Raw genomic sequence first — 12406 nt, forward strand, 5'->3', positions numbered from 1 at the left:
CACCAGTACCATCTGTCATGGAGAGCAGACATCAACCCAGCAGGCACAGAGGGGGTCTGGTACTAGGCCTGTACGATTTACACAGTACCACAACCACTAGCTGGGACAACTGACATGTTGTGAGAGTCTAGCACACGTCACCTTGGCAACCAAAGACATGAGGTACAGTATATGTGATCATCCACCTGAATACATTGTCCTACATTGGCACTGTGAATGTGTAGGACCATGTGCCTCATACACACCTGTATTGGAGGTAATTGACCAGAATACTGATCAAGCTATTAGGCTGAGTTTACACAGGCAGCCCAATTCTGATCTTTTTTCCCCACTAATTGGTCAGATCAGCTCTTCTAACAATAATTGGGCAACAGATCAGTATTGGGCTACCTGTGTAAACGCAGCCATAGACAGTATGGGAAAAAACACTTACCATAATATATTCAGAACGGTGCATGTGGCTAGTCCTCCCAGTATGACTCTTCTGAACCACATTATCTATAAATAGAGATGAATGAAAGAGCCAGTCGACATCAACAGCACATGACAGTCAATGCAATCAACTCATTTCCTCTCAGTGTGGATGGAGTGCTGTCTGCTCCACTATAAGAGGATAGTATAGAACAGCCATACTCAATAGGCAGACCGTGGGCCGGATCCAGATCCGGATGTAAAGTGTGTAGAATTGCAGGAAATTAGCTTTAAAACTGCAAATTTTTCTCTCTGCCATTAAGAGGGGTGTGAACAGTTTGAACAGTTTGGGGTTGCATGGGTCGCGAGGTGGGGGTTTGTTACTACGCCGATAAATGACAATATCCATCCAGATCTTTGCCACCTAGGACATTTGTGTGACAGGACCCCTGGTATAGAAGCTATTATCCTGTGGGTATCTTGTGCTGGGCTACATGCTGTGCAGGGAGAAACCGCTCTAATGGAAACTGCCATCTCCCTATCACAACACAATGGCCCTCCTCAATGGAGAAGGGCCATTTCAGCCCTACACAGCAGTGGCATCCTGGTCCCTGTTCTAGTGGTGGATGGCTGCACAACTGGTGTGCAGTTTATGCTGATAAGCAGAGTTATGTCAGGTAGAATTTCACCTAGAAAGTACTGTGAATCAAATGTGTGCGCAAACACAATAAAATAATGCAAATCCATAATACCTGTGTCTTGTTGTGAGATATTTCTGAGAACAGGAGAGGCATCACGTTGACAATCCCCCCTGCAAAGACATAAAATGACAGTAAGCAACACCATACTTCCTTTCAACACATTTGATTTAAAATGAGATGATTTCTGTGCTGTTTATTATTAATTAATTGAAGGGATTTGCTCATAGCAAAAAGTTTAGAAGTTTGCTTGTGTGATAATCCACTCATACTACAGTAAGCAACAGTGTGACAGCTTATCACAGTTATACTGTTTAGAATTTGAATTGTGCTGGCGCAGTAGACTTGGGCCTGTTTTCACTTTACAAAGTACAAAACTATGAAACTATGAAATAGAGGCAGGGGATTAAAGTGCTATATTGCAGCAGATGGCAGAATGAGAAAAGTATGAGGCCTGTAATTTGCACTGTTTTCCCCTCGGGCTTATCATTCGTTTTAGACAAATAAACAAAGCACCAGAACCCTATGGGGACTGCTTAACCTCCGCTATCTATAGAAATATAGAACTATCCACACAACCACTACACAGCTTTTGTTTTATCAGTAAACACATACATATTGTATAGTATACCATTACTATCTTAACTGTGTATGTACTGTGTTCTCTGTCCCGCTTGCTTGAACAGCATCACATCGACCCCTTAATCAGTCAACACATAGACAGGTCTGTGGATGTAGCTGTGAATAGCTGTGAGTAGCGGTACTCTACGCTCACTGTAAGCAAAAGGCTGCCCTCTGACTCTTTAAAAGCAACAGCCCATTAGGAGCGCAGATACTCAACAAAGGCTTCTGGGACACTGACAAAGCCGCGGTAAGCTAACAGCTTTGCTGAGGAAGGTGTCAGAGGAGGGCTGCGGAGAGGAGAGCGGGCTGTAAATGAGACTCCCTCCACTCCTACTCCCAGGGCTTGTTTGCTCTCTAGACACCAGTCCCAGGCAGCTCAGGGCTCACAGGCACCAGGACCTCGCCGCTCTCAATGTACTAACCAATTAACTGGATTGGAGAGAGAGTGAAGGGGAGATGAAGAGACGAGAGAGAGAGAGAGAGAGAGAGAGAGAGAGAGAGAGAGAGAGAGAGAGAGAGAGAGAGAGAAAGACAAATAGAGAGAGGGTGAAGGCGGGAGAGAAAGAAGAGTGTAATTTCCACTCACTCCATCTGCTCCCACATCCACTGTCAGAGCGACAGCCAGGGTTATCCAAGCACCTCCATTAACTGTTCAGGAAACATACAGCTCTCCTCCCAATTACCACTGAAAGGGAGCCTCTCCAACCTCCAGCCAGTCCAGCACTTCTCCACACACCTATGGCAACATCTTCGCTCTTCTTGACATTCTTCATGTCTAAGGGGGGACGGACATCTGTGTTCTGTTTTCCCTCACTATGTGTTTTTGTTCTATGTGATGGAGGTGGAGCAGGAGGACTCACAGATAAAGTAGTGTGTGTTAGTTCTTACCCAGTGCAACGGTGCCCATTAGGAAAGGTTTACCAATTTGGCTGAAGTCATTTGTGGTCTCCTGTTGAACTTCTGACCCCACAGCAAATGTCACGGCCACCTTGGGGAGACAAATGACCAGCAGGGTTACAAGATGCACAAGTCACAAAACAACAACATCTCAGATAGAACTCAGACCATATATTCTCATTTCAAGTGACATTTTTACTTTAAAGGACATTTCTGTTGGTGGATGTTACAATGGCAGAGAGGGGAAAGTGATGAATACCCTAGTGGCCAGGCAAGACATGCCTGTAAGCTACAACAACATTTGATTCCTTGCACAAATCGAAATGCTTTCATGTCGTGATCATATCAATAAAACGATGGATCACTGAATGAAACACAAACGCACAATTGTGAAGAATTGCTACAGTGGAGGAGCAGACAGTCCTGTATCTAGAATAATGTTCATAAATATTAATCGAGGACTGTTAAAATAGAAAAGGGGCCGTAAGCATGTTGCCTGTCTTAAGGCGTAGTAAAAAACCCATATATCCCATAATATACAACCAGGAAGAAGAGAGAGTGAGCAACACATCTTTCACTTAAATCCTAATTTCCTATCAGGTGATGAGGAGAACATTATCGTTACAGCCTGACAAAAATACAGCCTTTCTTCGAGAAGGAAGCATTCCCCTTTTGTTTCGGCCATAAATATTTTTTTGTATGAGAGAGAGCATTAACGTCCACCTGGCCCTGGTTCATGTGTATCTTTGGTGCATTAGGCCAGTCTGGTGAAGCCACAGAGTGGACTGGTGTGTACTGGTGTCGGCACTAAGATGCACAGATGCTGTTAATGGGATTTATACCCTGGCCTCAGAGAGTCACAGGCTCTGAAGGCACAGCAACCAGGACATGTACCAGATCTGAGAAATCTCTCCACAGAGTCCATTGAATTTATAACATAAATAACAAAACAAAGCTGATTCCATTCTATTAAAAATAATTAGATGATGTTAAATAGACCAATAAGCAGTAAACTGTTTGTAAAGCATCTTAAAGCCTTTATACCAACTGAAAATGAGACTACTTGAGGGTTAAATACTTCACAGAGGGCATTTGGCTGTGAAGAATATTGACAGAGGTGAATTACATGGGCTCAAAGAAAGCTGGCACTTATACTGGGATAACAATTGTCCAGAAGTAAACATTTTGCTTTTAAGCACATGTGAAGAATGCCCTGGATTAGGGGGAAGAAGATTCCATTAGGTGCCCAAGTCTCTTTGAGCTCCAGAGAGAAATAGGTTTAAGTGTCTTTCCATCTCCACTAAAAAGTCTCAGTGGACTGTGTGATGGAGGAGATATCAGGCGAGAGCTGTGATTACCCTGCTCCCAATGTGACATTGTCAGAAGCCCAGGGTGTGTGGGAAGAAATGAACTATAAAAGCACACATTACAAAACAAAGAGAGTGTTCCCTCAGTCCCTGCTCTTTGTTTGAGTGTATCCATCTAACACCCCTCTCTCACCGGCTCACTCCTCCTCCTCCTCTCTCTCCACTTCTTTCTTCATTCGCCTGTAATGCAATCTCTCTCTCTCTCTCTCTCTCTCTCTCTCTCTCTCTCTCTCTCTCTCTCTCTCTCTCTCTCTCTCTCTCTCTCTCTCTCTCTCTCTCTCTCTCTCTCTCTCTCTCTCTCTCTCTCTCTCTCTCTCTCTCTCTCTCTCTCTCTCTCTCTCTCTCTCTCTCTCTCTCTCTCTCTCTCTCTCTCTCTCTCTCTCTCTCTCCACCTCTCCTTGTTTGCTTGTAATGCAACAAGGGGCAGCTTGGGCACAGAGAACAAAGCACGATCGTGCATAGAAGCACTCACCGGCAAACGTTTTTGGCACTTGCAGCTGCAGCTGTTCATGCAATGCTTGGGAGAAGAATGCAATTTCCACAGCGATTCCAACCAAAAACACACACACAAACACACCAAAAAAGCAAGTCCCACCAAAAGGAACAGAGGGCATACTGGGGCATTATATCTCCTAATGCACACGGGGGACCTTGTGATGAACTGAGTGAATCCATTTCACAAGGGATAAGACGGAGGAGAGGGATAAGAGTGGAGGTTGGGGAAGGAGGAAGGTGGCACTGTCATGGCCAGGCAGCCAGGCAGACTGATGGGAGAGCTGAGAGGGCTGATATGCCAAGGCAAAAGCATCTCTCATCAACCCATCTCTGTCCTGGAGAGAAGCATGTTAGACTACAGAGCACGCTTCTCTGACCCCCTCAGCCCCCCACACATTGCACCTCGTAGTGAGAAGATGACAAAGAGGGATGTGCTCTTTCCTTAATCAATGCTCTAAAACACACACACACAACACACATAAGACAAGTGTAGTTTTTCACCCTGTGAAAGATTTTGCAGCCGTGCCAAGCTAAACTGTTGAGACACAGCTTTCAATCTTTACGCTCACAGTCATGGTGGCAGTAGACTGGAGGAGAGGTTTGAAATCTTTAACAATTATGCAGTATAAATGTCACTAATTATTCTATGAAACCATAAAATTGTACTTGATTTCCCATGCATAATTTGCCCCCAATACAATTCTGTCTGCAATTTATTGCTGGAAATATGAGAGGGGAGGGGGGGTGGATCAATTTAAACAGAAACTGATACATTTGGTAAATAGCCTGCTTCATTTCAAATGACTTAATTGAGTGCTTATTACAGTGTAACAATTTATTTTCTCCTGGTGTGTCATTATTTATTAAGCATACACTTTTGGGCATCACAGCTGCCTTTTGTAGAAAACTGCTTTTCATGGCTATTAATTGATTTGTGGCATGTTACTGCCTGCATGAATACCAGTCTATTCAATTTGTCATTTAGATGAAATTCTAACCAAGGTCTCCTCAGTGCCTCACTCACTGTGCTAGTGAGAGGCTGTGTCTGAATATTTTTAGCATTCTGATTAATCTACAGTGTCAGCAAAGTTTACTCAAGGATAATTGGCACAATTAATATATGTAAAATACACACTTGATTACTAATTTCAACCCAGTTACCTTACATTTAACTTGCAGAGGTCACAGAAGGAACTTGAGTCCATAGAGAGGAGTGTTTTCTAAACAAATCATTTTTGGAGTTAATATTTTATCAAGGTTGTCAATCAAGATGAAGAAGTGTCCTAAGATGAAATGCCACAATAGAAGCATTGGTCTCCAGAAATGGATCTGTTTGGAATAGATACCTTAAGCAGCTCTCAGCAGGGGCAGTATCAGGGGAGATGAGACCCCTTCATGCCAACTTCAGAAAGAGCGGAAATCAATAGGAAACTAATAAAATACCACTGGGATATACACAGATCCATCAGTAGGAAAACACACACACGCACGCATACACACTGATTCATTCAGTACACGTGCATGCACACACAGGCAGGCAGGCAGGCATGCACCCACACACACTAGCATACGCCTAGGCCTAATGTGAAGTAAAAAGCCATTTTCTTAACACAAGGCTCTACCTCCATAACCACAGTATTCATTATGCTTACATCGCCTTTTGTCTCTGTAAAATCAATCAAAGTGTCCAAAGACCTCCTTGGGCTAAACTATTCCTCACACCGCCTGTCCTAGGGTTTCCGAATAAACTTTAATTACTAAACATCATGACAATTTTTCATTTTTTATTAGATTTTATCACCAAAGTTGCCAATTCTCTATTTAGTTTAAGATAAAAGGAGATTATTAGTTATTAGAGATTATAAGATGTTAGTTCTCTGTCTTCATGATGTTTGCATCAATCCTTTCCACCAAAACCAGAATTGTCATTCAAAAGCATTATAAAGCATATAAAAGGCCTATGTCTGGAATTGATTAGCGCTTTGATAGAAAATTCAAGCCTGTTGCTACCTGAGCCTGATGAGCCATACATTAAATACATTTTATGAGCCCTACATTAAAGACATGTGAGCCCAAGCCCAAAAAAGCCCAAATGATTGTGCTGTTATCAAATACATACTGTATAGACTGCATGTACACTACCGTTCAAAGGTTTGGGGTCACTTAGATATTTCCTTGTTTTCCATGAAAACATACATGAAATGAGTTTGAATAGGAAATATAGCACAATGCATAGGAAATGTAGTCATTGACAAGGTTAGAAATAATTATTTTTAATTTAAATAATAATTGTGTCCTTCAAACTTTGCTTTCGTCAAATAATCCTCAATTTGCAGCAATTACAGCCCTGCAGACCTTTGGCATTCTAGTTGTCAATTTGTTGAGGTAATGTGAAGAGATTTCACCCCATGCTTCTTGAAGCACCTCCCACAAGTTGGACTGGCTTGATGGGCACTTCTTACGGTCAAGCTGCTCCCACAACAGCTCAATAGGGTTGAGATCTGGTGACTGTACTGGCCACTCCATTATAGACAGAATACCAGCTGACTGCTTCTTCCCTATATAGTTCTTGCATAGTTTGGAGCTGTGCTTTAGGTCATTGTCCTGTTGTAGGAGGAAATTGGCTCCAATCAAGCGCCGTCCACAGGTAATGGCATGGCGTTGCAAAATGGAGTGATAGCCTTCCTTCTTCAATATACCTTTTACCCTGTACAAATCTCCCACTTTACCACCACCAAAGCACCGCCAGACCATCACATTGCTTCCACCATGCTTGACAGATGGCATCAAGCACTCCTCCAGCATCTTTTCATTTGGTCTGCGTCTCACAAATGTTCTTTGTGATCCGAACACCTCAAACTTTGATTCGTCTGTCCATAACACTTTTTTCCAATCTTCCTCTGTCCAGTGTCTGTGTTCTTTTGCCCATCTTAATCTTTTATTTTTATTGACCAGTCTGAGATATAGCTTTTTCTTTGCAACTCTGCCTAGAAGGTCAGCATCCCGGAGTTGCCTCTTCACTGTTGACGTTGAGACTGGTGTTTTACGGGTACGATTTAATGAAGCTGCCAGTTGAGGACCTGTGAGGCGTCTGTTTCTCAAACTAGACACTCTAATGTATTTGTCCTCTTGCTCAGTTGTGCACCGGGGCCTCCCACTCCTCTTTCTATTCTGGTTAGAGACAGTTTGCACTGTTCTGTGAAGGCAGTAGTACACAACGTTGTACGAGATCTTCAGTTTCTTGGAAATTTCTCGCAAGGAATAGCCTTCATTTCTCAGAACAAGAATAGACTGACGAGTTTCAGAAGAAAGTTCTTTACTTCTGGCCATTTTAATTCTGTAATCGAACCCACAATTGCTGATGCTCCAGATACTCAACTAGTCTCAAGAAGGCCAGTTTTATTGCTTCTTTAATCAGCACAACAGTTTTCAGCTGTGCTAACATAATTGCAAAAGGGTTTTCTAATGATCAATTAGCCTTTTAAAATAATAAACTTGAATTAGCAAATACAACGTGCCATTGGAACACAGGACTGACGGTTGCTGATAATGGGCCTCTGTACGCCTATGTAGATATTCCATTAATCAGTTGTTTACAGCTACAATAGCCATTTACAACATTAACAATGTCTACACTGATATTTTAATGGCCACATTTATTTGTTCTTCTTTTGAAAACAAGGACATTTCTAAGTGACCCAAAACTTTTAAACGGTAGTGTATACAGTGGGGGAAAAAAGTATTTAGTCAGCCACCAATTGTGCAAGTTCTCCCACTTAAAAAGATGAGAGAGGCCTGTAATTTTCATCATAGGTACACGTCAACTATGACAGACAAATTGAGGAAAAAAATTCCAGAAAATCACATTGTAGGATTTTTTATGAATTTATTTGCAAATTATGGTGGAAAATAAGTATTTGGTCACCTACAAACAAGCAAGATTTCTGGCTCTCACAGACCTGTAACTTCTTCTTTAAGAGGCTCCTCTGTCCTCCACTCGTTACCTGTATTAAGGGCACCTGTTTGAACTTGTTATCAGTATAAAATACACCTGTCCACAACCTCAAACAGTCACACTCCAAACTCCACTATGGCCAAGACCAAATAGCTGTCAAAGGACACCAGAAACAAAATTGTAGACCTGCACCAGGCTGGGAAGATTGAATCTGCAATAGGTAAGCAGCTTGGTTTGAAGAAATCAACTGTCGGAGCAATTATTAGGAAATGGAAGACATACAAGACCACTGATAATCTCCCTCGATCTGGGGCTCCACGCAAGATCTCACCCGTGGGGTCAAAATGATCACAAGAACGGTGAGCAAAAATCCCAGAACCACACGGGGGGACCTAGTGAATGACCTGCAGAGAGCTGGGACCAAAGTAACAAAGCCTACCATCAGTAACACACTACGCCGCCAGGGACTCAAATCCTGCAGTGCCAGACGTGTCCCCCTGCTTAAGCCAGTACATGTCCAGGCCCGTCTGAAGTTTGCTAGAGTGCATTTGGATGATCCAGAAGAGGATTGGGAGAATGTCATATGGTCAGATGAAACCAAAATATAACTTTTTGGTAAAAACTCAACTCGTCGTGTTTGGAGGACAAAGAATGCTGAGTTGCATCCAAAGAACACCATACCTACTGTGAAGCATGGGGGTGGAAACATCATGCTTTGGGGCTGTTTTTCTGAAAGAATGAATGGGGCCATGTATCGTGAGACTTTGAGTGAAAACCTCCTTCCATCAGCAAGGGCATTGAAGATGAAACGTGGCTGGGTCTTTCAGCATGACAATGATCCCAAACACACCGCCCGGGCAACGAAGGAGTGGCTTCGTAAGAAGCATTTCAAGGTCCTGGAGTGGCCTAGCCAGTCTCCAGATCTCAACCCCATAGAAAATCTTTGGAGGGAGTTGAAAGTCCGTGTTGCCCAGCGACAGCCCCAAAACATCACTGCTCTAGAGGAGATCTGCATGGAGGAATGGGCCAAAATACCAGCAACAGTGTGTGAAAACCTTGTGAAGACTTACAGAAAACGTTTGACCTGTGTCATTGCCAACAAAGGGTATATAACAAAGTATTGAGAAACTTTTGTTATTGACCAAATACTTATTTTCCACCATAATTTGCAAATAAATTCATTAAAAATCCTACAATGTAATTTTCTGGATTTTTTTTTCTCATTTAGTCTGTCATAGTTGACGTGTACCTATGATGAAAATTACATTTTTAAGTGGGAGAACTTGCACAATTGGTGGTTGACTAAATACTTTTTTCCCCCACTGTATACTGGTACTGTAAATATATATCAACAGTACCAGTCAAAAGTTTGGACACACCTACTCATTCAACGGTTTTTCTTAATTTTTTACTATTTTCTACATTGTAGAATAATAGTGAAGACATCAAAACGATGAAATAACACATATGGAATCATGTAGTAACCAAAAAAGTGTTAAACAAATCAAAATATATTTTATATTTGAGATTCTTCAAAGTAGCCATGCTTTGCACACTCTTGGCATTCTCTCAACCAGCTTCATGAGGAATGATTTTCCAACAGTCTTGAAGGAGATCCCACATATGCCGAGCACTTGGCTGCTTTTCCTTCACTCTGCGGTCCAACTCATCCCAAACCATCTCAGTTGGAATGAGGTCGGGTGATTGTGGAGACCAGGTCATCTGATGCAGAATCCATTACTCTCCTTCTTGGTCAAATAGCCCTTACACAGCCTGGAGGTGTGTTTTGGGTCAATGTCCTGTTGAAAAACAAATGATAGTCCCACTAGGCGCAAACCAGATGGGATTGCGTATCGCTGCAGAATGCTGTGGTAGCTATGCTGGTTAAGTGTGACTTGAATTTTTTATAAATCACTGACAGTGTCACCAGCAAAGCACCCCCACACCATCACACCTCCTCCTCCATGCTTCACGGTGGAAACCACACATGCGGAGATCATCCGTTCACCTACTCTGTGTCTCACAAAGACACGGCGGTTGGAACCAAAAATCCAAATTTGGACTCATCAGACCAAAGGACAGATTTCCACTGGTCTAATGTCCATTGCTCGTGTTTCTTGGCCCAAGCAAGTCTCTTCTTCTTATTGGTGTCCTTTAGAAGTGGTTTCTTGCAGCAATTTGACCATGAAGGCCTAATTCACGCAGTCTCCTCTGAACAGTTGATATTGAGATGTGTCTGTGACTTGAACTCTGTGAAGCATTTATTTGGGCTGCAATCTGAGGTGCAGTTAACTGTAATGAACTTATCCTATGCAGCAGAGGTAACTCTGGGTCTTCCTTTCCTCTGGCGGTCTTCATGAGAGCCAGTTTCATCATAGCACTTGAACTGCACTTTAAGAAACTTTCAAAGTTTTTTTAATTTTCCAGATTCACTGACCTTCATGTCTTAAAGTAATGATGGACTGTTGTTTCTCTTTGCTTATTTGAGCTGTTCTTGCCATAATATTGACTTGGTCTTTTACCAAATAGGGCTATCTTCTGTATACCACTCCTACCTTGTCACAACACAACTGATTGGCTCAAACGCATTAAGAAGGAAAGAAATTCCACAAATTAACTTTTAACAAGGTACACCTGTTAATTGAAATGCATTCCAGGTGACTACCTCATGAAGCTGGTTGAGAGAATGCCAAGCGTGTGCAAAGCTGTCATCAAGGCAAAAGGTGGCTACTTTGAATAATCTCAAATATATATTTTGATTTGCTTAACACTTTTTGGTTACTACATTATTCCATATGTGTTATTTCATAGTTTTGATGTCTTCACTATTATTCTACAATGTTGAAAATAGTAAAAATAAAGAAATACACTGGAATGAGTAGGTGTGTCCAAACTTTTGACTGGTACTGTATATATATATATTTTTTTTAAAGGAACTCAGTCTGGCTTTAAACTTACTCTTGAAAGTTGTAATAGTAGAATGCACAAGGTGCAATTTCATGTTAGTCATTGCATACCTTAAGAGAGCTATTTTTAACTTGTCAGAAATGTCCAGATCAACTAGCCCATGTCAGCTAACGTTGTTCATTTAGGTTTTTTAGCCCATAGATATTGTTGTAACTTTTTTGTCACTCAAATATCACATGAATACACATTAGACATGGCAAAATGTATAAAACTGCAAGAAAAAAATTATTTGCACACCATGACAAAATGTGTAGAATTGCAGGAAATAAGCTTTAAACCTGCAAAATTCTCTCCACCAACAAGAGGGGTGTGAACAGTTTGTGTCATGAACAGTGCTTGTGCCCATAGAAATAGACGTGGTGCGTGCACGCGAAGGGGGGTGGGGGCGAGATGTTCCCCAATGGTGGAAGGTGGGCCCGACTAAAAAAAGTCTGGGAACCCCTGGTCTAGGACATCTATATATAGGGCTATTTATCAATCTAGAACAAGATTCTCTACAGTGAGGGAAAAAAGTATTTGATCCCCTGCTGATTTTGTATGTTTTCCCACTGACAAAGAAATGATCAGTCTATAATTTTAATGGTAGGTTTATTTGAACAGTGAGAGACAGAATAACAACAAAATAATTTTTAATTTGGGAAATAAGTATTTGACCCCCTCTCAATCAGAAAGATTTCTGGCTCCCAGGTGTCTTTTATACAGGTAACGAGCTGAGATTAGGAGCACACTCTTAAAGGGAGTGCTCCTAATCTCAGCTTGTTACCTGCATAAAAGACACCTGTCCACAGAAGCAATCAATCAATCAGATTCCAAACTCTCCACCATGGCCAAGACCAAAGAGCTCTCCAAGGATGTCAGGGACAAGATTGTAGACCTACACAAGGCTGGAATGGGCTACAAGACCATCGACAAGCAGCTTGGAGAGAAGGTGACAACAGTTGGTGCGATTATTCGCAAATGGAAGAAACACAAAAGACCTGTCAATCTCCCTC

The 12406-nt window shown here is 42.0% G+C and overlaps 1 protein-coding gene across 2 annotated transcripts in view; it reads right to left on the reverse strand.

The window, feature by feature from the left end:
- si:ch211-51h4.2 overlaps nt 1-12406 on the reverse strand; it is a 105303-nt gene that overhangs the window by 36216 nt on the left and 56681 nt on the right. For both annotated transcript variants that reach the window (XM_041839269.1, XM_041839268.1), the window contains 3 exons: nt 2622-2721; nt 1164-1222; nt 434-498 (listed from right to left, as the gene is read on the reverse strand). In XM_041839269.1, the coding sequence (XP_041695203.1) occupies nt 434-498; nt 1164-1222; nt 2622-2721 (224 nt within the window). The remainder of the gene's footprint in view (nt 1-433; nt 499-1163; nt 1223-2621; nt 2722-12406) is intronic.

The sequence above is a fragment of the Coregonus clupeaformis genome, chromosome 20 (assembly GCF_020615455.1).
Source record: "Coregonus clupeaformis isolate EN_2021a chromosome 20, ASM2061545v1, whole genome shotgun sequence".
NCBI lineage: Eukaryota > Metazoa > Chordata > Actinopteri > Salmoniformes > Salmonidae > Coregonus > Coregonus clupeaformis.